Genomic DNA, 20,846 nt, shown 5'->3' on the forward strand with positions numbered 1-20,846 from the left:
CCTGCAGGCACCTCTCAGTGGGCGCTGTACTCACTCGCACCCCCTCCAAAGGGCGTGGATAGGGGGTGCCCGGCCTTGGCTGTCTGCCCTGGTCCCCCTGGAAGAGGTCAGGGGGTTACACAAGTTTGCCGCTGGCCCCGGGGGCGAGAGGGGCGAACGCGGCGTGGAAGTTTTCTGCAGAAGCTGCCCCTCGGGAGAGTAGGTGGGAGGAGGGCAGAGGGCAGAACTGGCCGAGTCGGCGGAGGGCAGGCGGGGGCGGGGTGCCGAGAACGACCGCCTTGTGGCCGTGTTTGGATGAACATGTGCTTCCCAGCCGCGTGCAGCCAAGCCGGGTTGGGCGTGCGCTCTCCTGGGACCCCTGGAAGCCTCGCTGCAGCGCTTCCCAGCCCACCGGGATGCACCTCCCCGCACTCCCCCGTCCCGATGCAGCAAGGAGGAGGAAGCTGTCGGCATCCGCCACCTCTTGCGTGCGGCCTGGCGCTGGAGGCCGGGAGAACCGGGTGCAGGTCGCACAGGGGTCCCAGGCGGGAGGTTTCCCGCCGTCTCTCTTGATAGATGTCTTGCTGTGTAGACTGGCTTGGAGAGCGGGTTGGGGGCGCAACTGACCCGGGAGATCGAGCGCGTCTCCCGGTTGACTAGGGGATGGTGCGGAGCTCTACCCGCGCGTTTCCGGAGACACCAGCAGAGGCTGGGCGAGGAAGCCAGCCTCCACGTGCTGCCCTCTCCGCCCCTCCAGCCCCGACGGCTTTCCCTCTGCCTCAGCGTGAGGCCCACGTCGCTAACATCCCCCTTGGTAGTTGTGACCAACCTCTCGGATTAAAGATCTTCTGCCCCTGGCCTCTGTCTTGTCTGGTTTACACTTCCCTTCCAGACGCTCCCTGAAAAGGCCCTGCATAAATTCTTGGGCAGTTTGGGGTTTGTAAATTGAGTCCAGATGACTGGGGGGAGGGAGACAGAGTCACCAAATAGAATAGATTACACCAGAAGAACTTCCGAGGAAAAATTACACTACGTGGAATGGGGGGGGGGGGGGAGGAGAAAGCTTGTGGAAAGCCCCCGGGGATGGGCAGCAGGTGCTGGGAGAAGGCGCTGCTTTCTCCTGACTTCTTACAGGGCCTCTGGGTCAGGAGCCTTGCACTCCTTGGGTATCTCATAATACCCAATTTGTTCCATTATAAGAGCCAGTGTGGATGAGCAAAGCTTTAAGGGTAACTCATAATTACATCAGATGACGGAGCTCACAGTTCCAACCACACACGTGCAAACTAGGGAAAGGTAGTTAATGATTGGGCTGAGAAAATTCTTCTAGAAAACAAATCCAACTTTCATCAATAATTTGGAATTCTTCCGTTTGAAAAAACGCCACCAATCCTGGGGTCATGGGAGAAGCAGCTGATTGGCTGAATCAGACCACTGACTTAAACCTTAGAGTTCCTAATGAAATCCTTGAGTTTTAATTTCCCCCCGTCCTTTTGTGGTGATGTTTTGTAAGAGTAAGAGCAGCTTTTTAAAATCATAATTCTGATTAGTCACCCCAAAACATTTACAGTTCTAAAACTGGATCCTTAAAGACATTTCTTCATGGGGCTGCCTTTATGTGGGTTGCCTGATGTAAATTTGTGGAATTAATAAGAGAAAACGAAAACCCAAAGATACATTGATTTAACATATTATCAGAAAGCGTCTTAAGCAGGGTGTTATAGTTATTAAAGAATTCCATACAAAGACATTTTGGATATAAATATTTATTTCCTAGTGGGCATGAAGTTCTATTTTTAAAAGTTGCTTAGTTGTCTTTGTGCTTAAATAAAGGTTTAAAATAAACTGATGTCTCAGGGAGAGAAAATGTAAATGATGGAAAGTAATTTTGAGTGTTGCTTAGATATTCCGTTAGGTAATTTGCATAATTACAGAAGAATAATAAAATTTATTATGGGAATTAGAATAACTATACTAATTACCTTGCTATGCCTTGCAACTACTACTTATTTTAGGATTTGTAACTTTGAGTGGGGAGTGAAAATCGTTTCATTTTCATTCTCATAACAACCTAGTTTTTCATTCATTATTCATTATTCATATACGCATTTATTCAAGTGTTTACCGAGCTCCAACTATGTGCCCTGTGTTTTTTGGCAGTAGGGATACAAGGATTGAACAAAACGGAAGACATAATTCCTGCCCTCTCAATGTGCCCAGTCTAACACAGGAAATAGCAAATTAATCAACCAAATATAACAGAATGAGATGAGGCTATACATGGGAGGGCCACCTAGCGGTCCCGCGTGGGTGGTTAGAGAGGGTAGAGAGGGTTAATACTGGAAGGAAAGGCTAATCAAATGAATTTTATTGATTATTGATTTTATTTTAGAAATAAAATCTAGACTAAGACTTAAGTATAAAGGGCATAGAAATTTCCAGACAGAGGGAACAGTAAAAGGCTCAATGGTGCAGCAGCACAGTGCATTTGAGAACTGGAAGAAATGAAATTGGTTTGGAGCATACATTCTAGAGAAGAAGTGACTGGACCTGGAGTTCAGGAGATAAAAACAAACCAGATCCTGAAGGCCTTTAAACCATGTTAACTCTCTTAGCTAAACAAATTAAAGTTAGAGAGACTCAACTTTTCTTGGTCTTGGGGTCAATGTGCAGGTAGAAGATGCTAGAGGACTTATATATTACTGAAACTCAAGACCACCTGATAGTTTCATTGACTGAAGATTGGCTAATGGATCTGTTCATTTGAAGATTCCTGTAATCCCAGTACTTTGGGAGGCGAAGGCGAGAGGATTGCCTGAGCCCAGGGGTTAGAGACCATCCTGGGCAACTTAGCAGGACCTTGTCTCTACAATAAATCAGAAAATTAGCTAGGCATGGTAGTGCGTGCCTGTGGTTCCAACTACTTGGAAGGCTGAGGCAGAAGGATTGTCTGAGCCTAGAAGGCAGAGGCTACAGTAGCCGTGATCATGCTGCTGCACTCCAGCCTGGATGACAGAGTAAGGCTCCAACTCAAAAAATAAAAAAATTTTAAAAATAAGATAGTAAAAAGAAAGAAAATATTTGATGCTAGGATGTGCCAGGAACTTTGCTAGGCTAGGCAAATCAATTTAACAATCTCTATGCTGTTGCTAGGACAAACTAGTTTACCTGTGTTTTTCTTCACTTCTACTGACTGTACTCTGGGCATGTTGATTATTTGAAGTCATTAAGTATGTATTTCCTTTGCACTCTGTGAATTACTTGAAGACTTGAAATTTAATCAAATGCAATATCGGCTGAGTACTGCTTATCTGAAATACTTGGAACTGGAAGTGTTTCAGATTTCAGATTTTTTTCAAATTGTGGAATATTTGCACATATATACTGAGATATCTTAGGGGTGAGACCCTAGTGCAAGCATTAAATTTACCTATGTGTCAAATACACTTTATACATAAGCCTGAAGGTAATTTTATACACTATTTTTAGTAACTTTGTGCATGGCACAAGTTTTGATTGCAACTCATTTCATGAGGTCAGGTGTGGAATTTTCCATTTTTGGTATAATTTTGGCACTCAAAAAGTCTTGAATTTTGGAGCATTTAGGATTTTCAAATTAGGGATGTGCAACCTGTAGTATGTGTCATGCTGGTTTAGTCACACAAGTACCTATTGTGTTGACTTGATAGTCTGAAAAGTTCACTGTGTATGAGTTAGTGACAATACTATATTGATCTCTGAATATCCAAATTTATCCCCACTACTGTGGTGAGAACTTTTTTTTTCAGTTATTTTGGGAATAAAGAACAGAAATTTTACTGTTTCTGGATCTTAGCAGCTAGTAAAGAGAAAAGTCTGTAAAGCTGTCATGACTTGAGAAGTTTTTGGCATGTGAACATAGTGTGGTGGGAATTGTTGAAATTATTGATGTATATCACATGTGTGTGTTTTTCAGCTTAGTTCACCCCTTTCAATTGGTTTAAAAGAAAACCACCAACTCAAAATAAAAGTTCCCTATTTTCAAGATCTCACAAATCCTTCTTATTATAATAAATTGAATCTATGTAGGAATGGACATCTGTAGCCTGAAGACATATAATATCTAAGAGTCTCGTGGGTACCCTAAACAAAAAGATCCCTGAAACTCCCCTGTGGCAACTTGGATACTTCTGATAAATAGAAAGTTAAATAGCTCAAAAAAACATCTAGGGAAGATTCCTGGGATGGACGTTAGCCTCTTAGATGTTCTGAATATGGTCTTTTGGTATCTATATTCTGTCATATCCCCTTTAGGTCTTTACCCTGGCATGTCTGCTTATGTTTGGACTGTGGCTGATGTCAAACTGAAAATGTGACCAGCCAGTTAGACTCATGCAGAGTGTTCATTTGTTAGCTATGAAATCATGAGTTTTATTTTCTGAGCCTTTATTAAATGTTTGTTACCATATTGTTGACTTCTGTTAGATCTGATCTGATTTTGTTAAATGTCTGAGTATTTGGATTTCTGTAACCTGTGTTAGTGACACATGGCCCAGACATACAAAATAGTAAGTGAAAACAAACTTGCTTTGAATATTTGAAAGATATTCAGATTTAACACACTAGCTAGACTATTTGCTGGTGTAAACTAAATATATAAACAAATTAACAAACTTCATAGACTATTTTAGGTTACTTAATTATAATAGTATTTGACCAAAACTATAGGATGGTTTTTACAGATTTATGGTTAAACAATAGGTCACATATATGTATATGGAGAGAGAGAGAGAGAGAGAGAGAGAGAGAGAGAGAGAGAGAGAGAGAGAGACAGAGAGAGAGGCAGAGTAAGATCTATGTAACCTCTTGCTAAGTAATTTAGTTTTGTTCTTTAATGCCAGTATACTAATGGGATCCCATTGCACACACAAATTATAGGATTCTGCATTTGGAATGTAAGATATAAAAACATAAAATTTATATTATGTTACCATATAATAGATGAGTCAGAGAAAGATAAAAAACAGTTGCTGCCCTTGAGGACTCTACCAACCACTGCTAATGTGGAAACTTGATATTTTTTGTTAAGAAAGTGTATAGTAAATGTAATATCACAGCGGGTGGGAAACCCAAATAAACAAACAAGACCAACCCAACAGACATTTTCCAAAAAACCTGGATTCATTAATTATCCATTTTATGTAGTAATGAAGTTTGACTCTTTATCAAACTGACTCTGTCAGTGACACTTTATATCTTCTCTTGTTCCTATTTCAGGGACAAAACAGAGTTAAAATGAATATAAAAGACACACCCTACCATAGCAGATTTTTTTTAAAAAATGATATCTCTTCAGGCAGCTAACTAAAAGTATCCTTATTTTACTTTACTTTTCTCAATTGCTAAAATAATCAGGTCTGTAAGGAAGAAGTGAATTCCTCAGTCATTGGGAGATGGTGTTTTGCTTGATTCCTTTCTTTTAAAAAAGGTATTTATCACCAATTTTATGTAAGACATGGGTACATGAGATATAAAGGTAAAGACCTGCTGCTTGCTCAGATATTTACTTCCGTAAAGATAGGACATATAAGGGCTAAAATAAAGTTATAATTAACACATCAAGAGTACAGAGTTAAGGGAAAGATTCATTCCTCTTTCAGGATGATGGGAAACTTCATGGACCTAGGGTTGTTTGAACTAGGCTTTGGGTACCCTTAAGAATGACAGATGGAGACTCGAAAGACATTTCAGACATATACAAGGTCCTCCCGGGGAATGGAGAATAACTTGGTATGACTGGAGCTTTGAAGGCATCAGGTACAGTGGGATTCATATTGCTGAAAAAGGAAGTTGAAGGTGAAAAATAAGGGCCTTCAATGCTTTGTAAGGATCTTGAATTTTCCTTTTTTTCCCTTAGTTGACTATTAGAGTTTTGGTCATAATTTTTAAAAAGAGAAAGAAAAATCTCTATTTCAGTCATTGATTTCTACCACTCTTATTAGTCATCAGCTTTAGCACATAGGCACATTTATGTAAGGGATGGCTCAACTAATTTGTTATAATCCCCTAGGATCACCTGCCTGAAGGATTATTTTGATGTATTCAAGTTTTCCTGCCTTACACCAGGAATGGACTTGTTAACAAGTCTAGAAAAAACTTCGCCGTTTTTCTCCTCTGAGGTCATTGGGGGAAGCCTATGAGTTTGCTGAGTTGCTAAATGAATAGTGCTGGTTGTGTACTCTTCATTAGGTAGCTTCATCCTGAATGGAAAATATCTGTTGGGTTGTTTCTAAGCATCCAAGTGTACCTGATTGCCTTGGGCAGGTGAGACGTGCTCCCATTCATATTCAGCTGTCTACTAAGACAGCATCATTCAGATGCACTATCCTTCAATGACTGTAATCCTGAGCAATTTTTCCAGTCTCGTTGACATGTATCCTGCCAGTTATGTGTCAAAATATGAATCTGAGAGGGAAACAGCCTCCTTACTCAAACTCTAGATCACATTGGAATTCATCTGGAGAGCCCAGAAATTATTTTAATCTCACACAATGGTTCTCAACCTTGTTTGCACATCAGAATCACTGAGAAGTGTTTTAGAATGCCTATACCATGGCTTGTTTAAATCAGAATCACCGTGGGGGACCCAATTATTAATAGTTTTTAAAATTAGATATATGTGATTAAAGGAAAAATATCTATTTAAACATATTTTAATAAGACTAAGTATAAGCAGTGAATGTTCTAAATTTTTTTTCTGAGTTTGGTACACACACAGTCTGTATTAGAATCACCTAGTTAAAATGCATACATACTGGAGACATATCCCCAATTTTTTAATCAAAATCTCTGTGGCAGGAACCAGGATCTGCCTCATTTTTACAAGCATCTCAGTTGATTCTAACATTTGAGAACCATTGATCTGAATAGATAGCACCATATATGAGAAAGTCTCATAGGCTTCATTAAAATATATGGTTCAGCCACTTACCTATATCAGTTGAAATTTCTGTAATGATTCAGTTGATTTGTTGAGTTAGTGAAAGTTGTTAAGTATTCTTGTTTTAAAAATATTTTATTTTAAAGATGTGGGTTACAATTCAGGATTGGGTATATAAGTGGACATTGTATAGGTAATGTTTGGGTCTCCCTTTGGTCCCCGCTTTGCCTGGTTTGAGATGAGGTACCCTTATTGATGTTGTGTTCCCCTCACCCTGGCAATATCCCATTACTGCCAATCCCTTTCTTATAGTAATATGGTAAATGTTCAGGGACTGCTTATGAGTGAGAACATGTGGTACTCTGTTCTTTGTTTCTATGATAGATCACTGAGTATTATAGACTCTAAATCCATCCAAGTTGCTGTGAAGTCCATATGTTTGTCAAAGCCTTGTCTTATTAGAGCTGTGCTCTGGACTATGACCATAGAATGTACATTATTTTCAATTACTGACAAACGGTAAATACTATTTTAATACAAATGAAATTTGTTCCATTATAAATAGTATAATTATAATATATATAATTTTATAATTATAATTGTTGGCTTGAACTTTGTGAAAACATTATCTTTCTTACATTAAGATGCTCCTTATACTAGTTGATAAAGGCAAAAACATCTTTTTAGTAATAATAGAAAATGTACCAATTATTATTAGTCCATCAGTAACTTAATACACAGAATATATGATTTCCAGGAGGCCCTGTAATCACTCCTTGCAGAACTGCATTTTATAAGATGTCACTTGAGGAGTCCCTGGGTTAGAATCAAAACATAATCAAGGTCAACCTTAGCAAGAATCTGTTAATGAAGTATTGTTTTCAGCATGCTTATCATCTGTTTTCAAAATTATTTCTATGATTTTCATTTGGAAGTAGAAATAGACAATTATGAAAAATGCTCAACAAAATCTATCAAAAGTTGATTATACTAAAAATGTCACAGAACATTTTTGCTTAGATAGCTAATGAGCATGAATGAACTTTTTAATGTGTGGTGATTGGATATTCTGCTCACAACTACTATTAATCAAAATGCCCAATGATGATGTCTACAGGCCATTGCTGTTTTTGAGACCAAGGACTCATGAATCTAGTACAAGTGATTTGAATATGTTTTAAATATGATACAAGTGACTAAATCTGATATTCAAATGGCTATTCTATTCATGTCACATGGTTATAACCATTCATTTAAAAACATAAATAGCTGGTTACATTAATTTTTAATCACTAAAGTTACATGATTGCAATTTGTGTTATTTTGTGGAAATTTCTATTACTTTGTATGAAATTGCATGTATGGTAATTTGACATAATATGTAAGATTCTCACCTATACTAATTCACATTTACCAAGTGCTTCCTCTGTGCCAGGTACTGTTTTGTGTGCTTTACATAAACTTTTTAAGTAAAATCTTCAAAAAACCTTATAAGATAGCTTTAACAGATGAAGCAACGACGGCATAGAGTTATTAAAAACTGTGCCCAAGTTCCATAATAAGTGACAAACTGGAACCTTAATTCAGAGACTTTGCTCTTAATTGTTGTGAATGTTAAAATACTGTGTTAATTAAAATGATATTTTAATTTTCAGTCTTGCATTAGACTTTATTTTTTATGATTGTCAACATCCAACGAACATGTTTTTCTCAAATGCTTTTTTCTTTTCTTAGGAAACCACTTCTTCATTTTATTGTGCTATGTATGGCTGGAGTTATTGTACATGCACAAGAACAAGGTAAGAATATTACCTTGGTATTTATTTGCTTATATAAAAGTTCTGCTTCCAGGGAGCAAAAGTACATGACTTTTAAGTCATCATAAACTTAAATTAAACATGGAACAATAAAAAAATTCTACCCAGTACAATGAGAATATAAGGGTAAAGAAACCAATTTGGGGGGGAAACATGACCTTTAAGAAATTACTCAAATCTTCCGTCTGTGGAATTGCTTACATTTTTAAGCAAACTCTCTATAAAAGGGAAGTTTTGTACAGCAGAAAGACTTTGCTTGTGACTTCATTTTAAGTGGGAGTTCTTGGGGGTGGCAAACTGTGACTGAATTACCTTTGCACTTCTTGAAACAACACAAGCATATAATAAATGTTCCGTCTAGATTTACGTCATTAAGAAACAAAATACAATTTGCATACTAGTGGGCTTGGGATTTTATTTAATTCAAATGGAGGAGTTTAGAAAAATAGTTCAGTGTTTTGTTTTTGCCGACTACTTATTCTGGTAGTATGATGATAGAGTTTCAGAAGTCTTTGTATACTGTAATTTATTCATTTATTAAACAACATTTTAAAAGTAGCTTCTCTTTCCCACATAATATCTTAATTGTTAGTGATTAAGATATAAATAAGATAATGTCTCTAGCCTCAAAGTGAAAAAAATGCCTTTGTCAAAGGTAAAAACATATCAAAGTCAAAGAGAAAAGGTCCTGGAACTGTTCTTGAACCTACAGACTATCATCATGGCCCCATTAATTTTATCTTCTGTTATATATGTAGCAGAACTGTATGGGGCTGCCAAATTATTCATTCTGATGGAACCAACTTTTCAATTCAATTAGCCACTTGTCAGTTTGGTCAGTCGATCAAATAACAGCAGGAAAAAGACAAATCAACAAGTTATGAATGAAATATGTGCAGAGTAGAGAAGAGGATACAAAAGAAGGGATGGTACTTTGTCGGACTGGCCAAACTGATAAGTGAATATAGATAAGTATTCTGTCAAATATCACATAGATGGATCAAAATATTTCATGGAAGACATTTTCTAATTCTCTTTTATGGGAAATGTCTAAATTAGGCCATATGTCATATGCAACTTCATGCAAAACTATATGTTTGCTTGAAGTAGCCATGAAGAGGAGATAAGTGGTATTTCTTATTGTTATTATTACTGTTACTGTTTCTGAGAACACATTGTGTACCAGTCACTGTGCTAATAGAATACACATCTTCCTTATCACTGCCTCATCACAGGGCTTTTATAATTATGCCATGATAGAATTGTTGAAAAACTGAGATTAAAGAGAGTAGGTAACTACCCCGAGGGTTACAGCCTAATGAATGGAGGAACCAAGATTTGAACTCTGGTATTTCGACTGCAAAGTCTACAAATTCCCTAAAGTCAAGGCTCTTAGAGCCACAGAGAAGATAAGAAGACGAATAACAATCATTAATTAAGCTTATATTTTGTGCCATGTCCTTCACTGGTGCTTTACATTTACCATTCTCATCTTCATAATGAACCTGCAGAGTAGGTCATGTAGGTAAACTGAGGCTCAAAGAAGCCGCTCGCCCAGGCTCACACAGCTAAGACTTAAATGAAGGGCTATGTATCCCCTTGCTTTACAAGTGCCAACCACTGGCATGATGAGTCTAATAATTTACCAAATATATCGTTATGAAAATATTAGAAACCTATGCAAGGAGAGATATAGGAAAAATTAAATATTTATAAACAGATTTTTAAAAATCTAGATCAATGAAGGGACTAAATGAAAGAAACAACCTTCTTTCAACCTTACAATCTCATTTATAAAATACAAAAGGTTTTCTTTCATTTCATGGCAAACAATAACTTTCAGTGTTTTTATAAGCATAATATTTTATTGCCAGTTCTTAACAAAAAGAAAAATCCTTTAGAAAAGCTTTCAGACTTCAGAAAATTAGATATTTTTGAGCACAGAAAAGAAATGGAAATAATGTTATCGGAAATTTAGAAACACTTTTTTCCTAAAATATATTCTTTAAATTAAATTGTCATGATGCAATATGTATTATACTATCTCATCAGGAGACTGGAAAAACATTATTGGAGAAATTGTGTTTTTATATGATCACAAATATAATTTACAGCCTTAATATTGTTGACTAGGTCTATTTGACCTAGGAATTATCCCGTTAGACTTCTCTGAAATATTTATGTGTTTACGAGATTTTTAAAAACTTTAAAAAATGCAAAGTAATACATGTACTGTACATGGTTTAAAAATTAATATTCATATTTTGCCTTATTAGGGCTGTGTACATTTTTTGCCATTGAGTCCTGTACATTTATATATTTTTTTCTATAAATATGACAAGATTGCCTCCATTGTTTGTTTTATGTTCTGTGTCACTATCAACAAACCCTCCCAGATACTCCAAAATAATTCTCAAACTTCTTGAAAAATATTTTCTCCCAAAACATGCTACACTGCTCCAACAGTTTGACTATTTTTTTCCTTGGAGCTTTTCCTTCTAGAAGCGAAATTCTTCTGCTCTACTGTGGACTAGTAGTTCTCTAAGCTTCCTGAAAAGTTGATGGTTCTCATTTGTGTTAGGCCAGTTTCTTGGAACTCGTACTTTCTTCTCCATAGTCTGTTTCCTTGTTTGGGTGGAGCATACATATCCTCTAGTTGCACCCTGAGAATATGTACTCAGGTGGTACATTTTTTAAAACATTGCATTTTTGAGAATGTGTTTATTTTATCCTTATACTTATGGGCTGTTTAGAGAGTTTAGGAATTTAGGCTGTAAATATTTTTCCCTCCGAATTTAAGACTTTCATCTTTTACTTTTTTTTTCTTTTGATCAGGCTTTCAGACTTGTTAAATCTGATGTTATGCTAATTCGTGATCCTTACCATGTCACCTTTTTATTTCCCCTTTAAGTCCTTAAGATTATCTGTTTATCTTTGCTGTTTTGAAATTTCATAACAATCTGCATTGGTAGAGGTCTTTTTTTCCCAATTCATTGTACCCGGCACTCAGTAGGCCTTTTGGATGTGGAAACTTATCCCTCATTTTCTGGGAATTTTCCTGTGTTCTTTTTTTCTTTCTAACCTATTTATTTCCTCCTTCTGTGTTTTCTTTTAAACATTGACTCTTAAGTATTGAGCTCCTTCTTTTCTTATGTTTAGGTCCTAATTTTCATCTTTGTTTTGTGTTCCAATTTGTGGGATTTTCATCCGCTGCTATTCCAAACATTTTGTTTAGTTTTGTATTTCATTTAAAAGTTTTCTCACTCAGAGTGTTCTTTTAAAAAAAATAGTATCCTGTCTTGTTTCTTTGATGCAATATGGGTTCTTTTCTCTGTAAGTATAAAAATGGTAATTTTTGTAACATTTCCTCTCCTCCTTTGTTTCTTCCAAATTTTTTGTTTTGGTCTGTCTTTTATGTTGGAGAAGATTTTTCAATCAGTCTGCAGTACCTCTGTTATCCTTTAAAAGTAATACACTGAAAATACAGCTAGGAAACTGTTTGCATGGATAGGCTTGTCAACTGAGATGTTTCACATAGAGGGTGATTAAGCAGGACCTGGCTGACTGTCTTGTTGGCCACAAATGTCTAAGGCTGCAGTTTCTTTGGCGAAGAAGCCTCCAATATCTTAATTGTAGAACATGATCTGGTTGTTACCGTTATTGGAGTTAAGTGACATAAAAACATTCTTGAGGTGGGGCTTGTCTCACAATTTAGTATGGAGATTTTAGCTGAATTCCTTGTTCTCAATGTAGGCCTTCCCTTCCATTTTCCTCTGTGGGTGATTTAATGTTTCCACATAATTAGCCTTTGATCTCCTTTGGTCTCTAAGCTTCCTACATAAACTTTCAACCCCTCACCCCCACAAGTGCCCACACCTCAATGTGAAGCCCCTTCCTCACCCCTGAATTCAGTAGTTTGGTGCCTGCAATTCTTGAGCCTTTTCAGGATTTTGTGACGTGAGTTGGCCTGCCTGTCATTAACATCTACCTCTGCAAGCCCTTAGTGTTTTCTCAGCTCTGGTAATTCCGTCACGTGCTTTCCATTTTCCAAAAATGTGTTGGTATCTTTTGCCTATTGTTGTCTCCTCTACTCATTCACTTTGTCCTTGTAGTTTCAAACCACATTTTCTTATTCTCATGTTAGTGAGATTTTAAGACTAGGAAATGAGCTTCTATGCGATTTGACATGGTTATAATAGTTATTCCTTTAAGTTTTAACACTAAGGAACTATTTTAAGTTCCCTAAGAGATACAAATTTTATATTTGCTTTATGACCAAGTTTTAGGTATAATCTAATGAATAAATGACTCTATTTCAAGAAAAAACAATGGCATAAGACTGGGTTTCTGAGGATTTGACAGATAGATGTAGATAGCTTTTCTGGAAACCTGATACAGTCTATTTTCCTTATAACTTTGTGTTGGTGGGTGGGCTGACTGCCAGCAAGATCTGCAACACTTCTCCCTAATGACTTACACCATGCAGAACGTGTAGCTAACTCTCAACATGCGCATTGTTCTCAGGCTCATGATCCCTAGGTGTGAAAACCACATGTTTAGAAATCAATGTGTAGAATATCCATCTCTCAGAAGAGTATTTCCTATAGAAAAGAATCCACAATGTGTTTATTGTTAACAGAGAAGCAGCTCGTTCTAGCTGCAGGAACTCCAAGTACTTTCTGCCAAAAATTTGATACATAGCTTAGGGTTCCATTTTGCACTTTTTTAAGATTAGAAAATATAGTTTATTTAGAAAGTAGAATAGAGAGCGGGAGTAAGAGGAGATTCACCTCCTCAAGATCAGGGAGGGGGCCAAAGCCAGGAAGCACAACAGCCATAGCTCAAAGAGCACATGGCCACACCAGAGTCTGACAAGGCAATGGCGGCAATGGTCTGGCAATGGCCTCCATTTGGCATTTCATAAATAAATTGTATTTATTTAAAAAGATACAACATAAATGTGCTGTTAAGTGAAGAATACTTTAGTGAAACCATTGCCATTTTAAAAACATTAGTGTGACACTGTTGCTTAAGTACTGGTGTCCTAGAGCCAGATTCCTGGGTTTGAGTTGCACATTCTACCACTTATCAGCAAAGTGACCATCAGCAGGTTTCTTAAATACTCTGAGCCTCATTTCCAGCAACTCTAAAGTGAAGAAAATAATAATACTTACTACACAGGCTGTAGTGGGAATAAAATGAGATAACACATGTATTGTGCTTAGTACAGCACCTGTTACATAATGAGGATATAATAAAATTTTACAAGGAAAAAGAGCAAGATTTCAGGTCCTTTTCTTTTTCCATATCCTCATAATATTGAAAAAATAAAATAAAACAGTTGATTTTAAATAATTTCCTTTAGTACTTAGTGAACTGAGCCAGGAAGCTGTATTTGAGTCTTGATTCTGGCACTGATGATTTGGCTGAGTCTATACATAAAATGCAAAGTGGATCTGAAGCAATTATTGAGTTCGTTTAGTCACTGAGGCCTGTGTAATCTTTCTCCTTACAACTTTGGTGATTTTATCTTAATCATTTTATTTTTTCTTTCCTACAAAGTGGAAAGAATATAGCTGTGGAAACTTAGCTGACCAAGACATATGAAAATGTAAACCAGTGAGAATTCATTAACATTAAGTATGATGTTATACTAATTTAGTTATTTAATAATTAAGAGATAACACTGGAATTTGTTATAGTCTATAAAGTGATATTACTCTTTATTTTTTGTCCAAAAGTTGATAATTTTCTTTTAAATCCTTTAAGCTAAGCTACCAATTACTAAGAATTATAAATGTCCCTACATTTTGAGGAGGTAAATATAATATGACCCTTGTTCTTCCAATTTGTGACAGAATATTGTTGAATATTGACAGATAAAATGGTACTTTTGTTTTCTGTACTTGTACAAGTATAACCATTGGCTCTCCATGTCTGTTTCCTTATTATACTTTCCCACAGAGTCAATTGTATAGCCAATGGATTTAGAGTCAAAGACTTGTGTACGAGTCATAGTTGTATCATCTACTGAGACTCAATTTCTCCCTCTACTTCCTGCTCTCTCCTTCTTCCCTGGGCCTCTCTCCTTCCTCATCTTTTATTTCCTCTAATGTGTGACAACAATATCAATGCTGTCTCCTACATAAATTTCAAATGAAAGGCAAGTAAGTTTGGGCTATCTGTGTCTATATCTACAGTGTCAGCCTTGCTAGCTTAGAAGACTGATTTTATTAGCATACTGAGAGAGGATCTATTTCTTATTAGTGAGTAACAAAACAATGAACAAACATGTCATTGAAGGCTTAAAGAGGAGGTAATGCTTGAACTGTGTCTTGTAGGATGAATACTTGGCACGGAGGGATACACTTAGCAGGTCTCTGAAAACAATGGGATAGAACAACAGATAGACTTTGATAAAGCAAGAAATTCAAGGAAGAGTGAAAAATATAGAAAGTGGAGAATACTGTGAAGTGAGTAGATATATCAGTGAAGAAAAAATGAGTAGGGAGTCTTGTGAAGTTAGTGAGCAGTTCCGAAGACCACCCTTATTTCTGACAGTAACTTCAAATTCAGGGATCCCCAAGACAGTCCTCAGTCTCAGTCATATCTTAAAACTATTCAGAACTTCCTGAAATTTGTTATACTCCCAGTTATGATTTATTGCAACAAACAGAAAGATTAAAATCAGTCCAAGGAATGAGCTAAGGGTTTAGAGCATCCCAAAGAGAGGGAATAGTAAGTACAGATGCTATGAGTTGAACATTAGTTTAGTGGATTTAAGGAATAAGAAAAAACTAGTTTGGTTGGAGCAAAGAAAAGTGATGAAGTGATAGCAGAGAATATCAGAGAGATAAAAATGAAATAGATGACATAGATTTCACATACAATGTAAAATCACGGGGGATTTTGATCAAAGGAGACATAATCTACTTTATACTGTGAACAGGTTGTCTCGCTGCTTGTGTGTTTATGGGACTCTTCACTGAGAGAAGCAGTAAAGTAAGAAAAAGAGATTGGGGAAAAAATACACTGAGTTAGACGTGCTTTGGGGACATCTAGTCTCTACTGGATAAATTCAGTAGACTATTAGATATGCAATCCTGGAAGAGGTTTGAGAGTCAGCATGTATGGTTGTTGGAGCCATGGTTTGAATTAAGTCATTAGGTCTGGTGTTTACAGTAAAAAGAGCAGGGCATTGTCTTGGTGACACCACCATTTATTTTACATTTAAGGAGCAAATAAAGGAAAAAGATACTGTCAGTTCTGCTTTTAGGTGTCATGTATATTCCTAAAAGTCACCATCCTAAGAGAGTGGCTCTTGAAGACCACCTACATTCAAATTCTGCCTCTGCACTTTCTAGTTGGGTGACCTTGGGTGGATTATTTAACTTTTCCGTGACTTACTTTTCCTAACTGTCAGATGAAGGTAAACACAGTACCTACCTCATAGGGTTGTTGTGAGAATTGAATGTGACTTAAAACATTAAGTTCTTAGACTAGTTCTTGGTACATATAAATAATTTAATAAATGCTGCTATAATTCTTATTCTTAAAAAATGCAAAGCACCTATTATGGTACCTGGTTGATAATCAATATTCTTCTTTTTTTTTTGAGTTGGAATCTCACTCCATCGCCCAGACTGGAGTGAGTGGCATGCTCATGGCCACCTCAGTGTTGACCTGCTGGGCTCCAGCCATCCTTCCACCTCTGCCTTCCAAGTAGTCAGAACTACAGGCACGCGCTACCATGCCTGGCTAATTTTCTATTTATCGAAGAGAATAGGTCTCACCAAGTTGCCCAGGCTGGTCTCAAACCCACAGACTCAGGCAATCCATTTGCCTTGGCCTCCCAAAGTGCTGGGATTACAGGCTGAGCCACTGAGCCAGGATGATAATCAATGTTCTTTAAATGGTAACCAATTTCCTAAGTGACATGAACTGGACTGATTTTGTAGCTAGGGCCACTCATGAAACAATTAATTGACTTTAGACAACTTAGTTATCATTTCTTGTTGTATATACACCAAATATCTATATATAACCCTAAATTGTAATTTGGTGATATCCAAAGACAGGCCTAAATTAAATGTGAAGCATTTTGTCCTCTGGGTGAAAGTCTTTCTTCTCCTTCTCCTCCACCTTCTCTTCTTCTTTCTCCTCCTTTCTCTTTCTCCTTCTCCTTTTTATTTTTCCGGTCTCCTGTTCTCCCCAACCCTTCTCATGTGTGTCTTCTATCCCTAAGAATTCTCTGTTCGCTCAACATCTGCTCAAACACATTTGCTAAATGTATTCTTACTCAGGTATGAAAGCTTAAAAGTAGGATGACAACGTGATCATTTCACTCCAGGTACCAATTCTGGTGGCTACCTAGAGAGTATTTCCCACTGTGAGATTTCTGTGGGGAAAAATGGCCCTGCCATGATTAATTAGTAAAATTTGCCAAGGGAGATGAGGAGTGATGTAAGGAATACAGTGGCTGAGAGGCAGTGTGCTGGAACCATGAGAAGAAACTTTGAAATCAGACAAATTGGGCTCAAGTCCAATTCTTCCATTTATTAGCTAGGTGACCCTGACCAATTGATTTAATCTGTGCCTCGACTCTTCATCTGTGAAATGGGCATAGACTTTAAGTGTAAGCTTGAATCTAAGAGAGGTTATCTTCTCACTTCTGTTCCTGGATATATATCAGAAAAAGGCAAATGAAATAATAAATTAAACTAAAAACTTTATTTTCAGCAAAATTAGGGGACTTATCATCTGCAAACCCCCCAAATATGCTGAGAAAAGCAGAGGTTGCATGAAGTAAAGCCAATGGTAGGATTTCAGAAAGCGCCAGCAAAACCAGACTCCTGAAGGTGAGAAGCACACCCTGAAAGATTTAGTCTTGAGCCCTTGTACACAAGTGCTACAGGACCTGGAAAGGCCCAAGCTGCCCAGGGAAAAGTATAAGAAAGAAGTACAGATGAGAGTTAAATGGATCAAATTGGTGGCATCTCAGAAATTGCAAAAATCCACTTTCTGAGGTGAAGGATTCATTCCGAAGCATGTGCCAATATGAGCGAATACAGAGGAAGGAAAGTGAGGGGTTGAAGGTAGAGCTGGCTGTGGAATCCCTTGTGAACTAGATTTGGTTCAGAGAAGAAGGTGGGGCTAAAAAAGGAGCCATTGTAGACGGAAACTCTGGTAACGCTGAAGCAGAGCCTTTAAGTTTTCAGCTTTGGAAGGTATGGCCCTCTCTCTTCTTCCCCCAGCATCCTTCTACAAATTGCTGGACTGGGAATTAATGAGTAATGAAAAAAAACTGGCACAACACAAATAAAAAGGTACAATAAGGAAAAATGTAGGGAAAAGCAACAAAAGTGAGAATGTACACAAAAAATATTGTTATTACATAGATGAAAAATTCTGACCAAATATATTCCCACCCTCCAAAATCATCTATATGAAGGAAGATAATAAAGCAGACATGTAAGAACTCAGGGAAAAGGAAGAGAAGGCAAGACAATAAGAAAATATGAATTATGAACTTGTAGAACCCAGAAAATAAGTAATAGGAAAAAAAATATTTTGTCAATCAAGATGACATTGGAAGGAGCACAAAGATAAATTAGACACTGTAGGAAACCCAGTAAGGATATAAATAAGAAAACAGACAAATTGACTGAAGATAAAGAGCATAATAAAAAAGGATTACAGAAAATGATATGCGTAGAAGACAACAGTGGTTCAACATACGCATAATAGAAATTTTTGAAGAAGAAAACCAAAACAATTAAATAGAGCACATGCTCAAAGATATAATCCATAATAATTTTGCTGAAGTTAAAAAAAAAAAAGACTTGAATCTATGCAATGAATTGTCATACTATTCAGCTGGAAACATTTATGAAGAATGGTCAATATGGAGCCATATTATAATAAAGTTAATGCGTAAGATAATGAACAACTCTTTGGGGCATGCTGGTAAAAAACTGAGTCACTTGTAAAGAGAAAAAAATTAGCTGATTCAGATTTAGAGAACACTTGAGGAAGATGGAGCATTAGCCACAAGAGATATTCAAGGAAAGAAAGTATCAACAGAGAATTTTATGTTCCATAAAACATAAAGTATAAGGCTACAAACAAACAACTAAAAAGCAACCCCAACACTCAGGAAATGTTCCCATGAGTCCATCTTGAGGAAACTGATAGAGGATAAACTTCAGCAAGAGAGAAGTGACTGAGGAAACTTCTGCAAAAGTCTGGTTTTATTTATAAGAAGATCATGTGGACAAAGCAGAATATAAACGTTATATGAACTAACAATATAGGAATGATACAACTACCAAAAACTAGGGGGAGAAGAGGAGAAGAATATGGTGAGTAGATTAATTTTGCTGATTGACTCATCTGTAGAAGATGGGAATTAAATATTACCTAAAGTTGGTAAATCAAATAAAAGAATTTGAAAGTATAAGAATATTTACCAATAAAAAGATAAATACTAAGGAAGATTCTCCTCTTGACTAATATTAAATGGTATGTGAAAAGGTTAAATGGGAGGAAAGAATACATTGTTCAAAGGAAAGAAGCAGTAGATATGTCTAAATAAAGGCCAAAGTGCACTATATACATTTATAACTTTTAAGGTAACCCAGAGAGTAAAAATACAAATCTTTCTAAATCACAAAAGACATACACACAAAAACAAAGCAAAAAAAACCAAACCACATAAAGGACTTTAAAAAATCAAAATAGTAAAACAGAATATAAAATAAGATTAAACACTCTCATATCAACAAATAGAAATATATTTAACTTATAGATTTAAAGAAAAAATATTCAAGTTACACCACAAAACAAATAAAACCCCTTCTTCTTTAACTAAGAAACAATGTTTCAAAGTAGATGAAAACAAAAACACAGACAAAGGAATATTCAACAAGTGGAAACAAAAGGAAAGTGGAGGGAAGGGAACTTAGTCTTCTTAGCAGGTAAGGTAATGCCAATGCTAATTACTAGAGGTAATGCTAATTACTTTTCTAACAGGAAATATAAAATTGAAAAAAAAAACTATTGGAGTCAAAGGGAATAACATAATAAAAATACTTAAAAAAAAAACAAAAATGAAAATATCACATATAAAAATCTATGGGATACAACTAAAGCAGTACTCAGGAAAATTTATAGTTTAAAGTCCTTTATTAGTAAAGAAAAAAGGAAAAACAAACAGCTAAGTACTCATTTTCAGAAATTAGAAAAAGAATAAAATAATACAAAAGAAAATGGTGCCAGGTCCAGTGGCTCACACCTGTAATCCCAGCACTTTGAGAGGTGGAGGGGAGAGGATTGCCTGAGACCAGGGATTTGAGACCAGCATAGGCAACTTGAAGAGACATTGTCTCTACAATAAATAAAAAAAATTAGCTGAGCGTGGTGGTGCACACCTGTGGTTCCAGCTACTTGCAAGATTGAGGTGGAAGGATCGTCTAAGTCCAGCAGTTTGAAGCTGTGGTAGCTGTGACTGTGGCATGGCACTCTAGCTTGGGTGGCAAAGTAAGACTCAGACTCCAAAAAAAGGAAAAAGAAAATGGAAATGGGAGGAGTTAATGAAGATAAGTGCTGAAATTAATGGTATAGAAGACAAACAAAAATAGTAGAAAGTATAAACAAAACCAAAGATTCTATATTTCTTTTTCTTAGATTGGAAAAAATAGTATATTTAGAAAGTAAATTAGAGAGAGAGACAGAGAAGAGGAGTTTCACCTCCACAAGGTAGAGAAGGGGACCAAAGCTAGGAAACATGGCATCCATAGCTCAAAGAGCCATGTGGCCACACCAGAGTTTAACAAAGCAATGGCCGCTATATACTTTTGAAATGACCAATAATGACACTGACGTAAGTACAAATAGAGCAAAATGTTCAAAATTGGGAAAATGAGAAAACGAACTACAGACACAGGAAAACAAAAATAATTGTAAGAGAAAATTACATGAAGATCTCCGGGTAATACATTTGAAAGCCTAGAGGAAACCTGTTATTTCATAGAAAAAAATATAAATTTTTAAGGTTGACTCAGGTTGCAGTTGAAAATTAGAATAAATCAGTGAACACAGAAGAGTCTAGGAAAGTGAGAGAAGAATTATCC

At 36.6% G+C, this 20,846-nt stretch overlaps 1 protein-coding gene across 1 annotated transcript in view; it reads left to right on the forward strand.

The window, feature by feature from the left end:
- The window catches only part of LOC103260675 (collagen alpha-1(XXIV) chain-like), a gene marked incomplete at its 3' end in the record, with an annotated part of 127,962 nt that overhangs the window by 1,088 nt on the left and 106,028 nt on the right, over positions 1-20,846 (forward strand). Inside the window, exon 2 of the mRNA XM_008058323.2 lies at positions 8,633-8,697. Coding sequence (XP_008056514.1) covers positions 8,633-8,697 — 65 coding nt within the window. The remainder of the gene's footprint in view (positions 1-8,632; positions 8,698-20,846) is intronic.

Source organism: Carlito syrichta, unplaced genomic scaffold, assembly GCF_000164805.1.
Source record: "Carlito syrichta isolate Samal-C Ts95f unplaced genomic scaffold, Tarsius_syrichta-2.0.1 Scaffold303295, whole genome shotgun sequence".
NCBI lineage: Eukaryota > Metazoa > Chordata > Mammalia > Primates > Tarsiidae > Carlito > Carlito syrichta.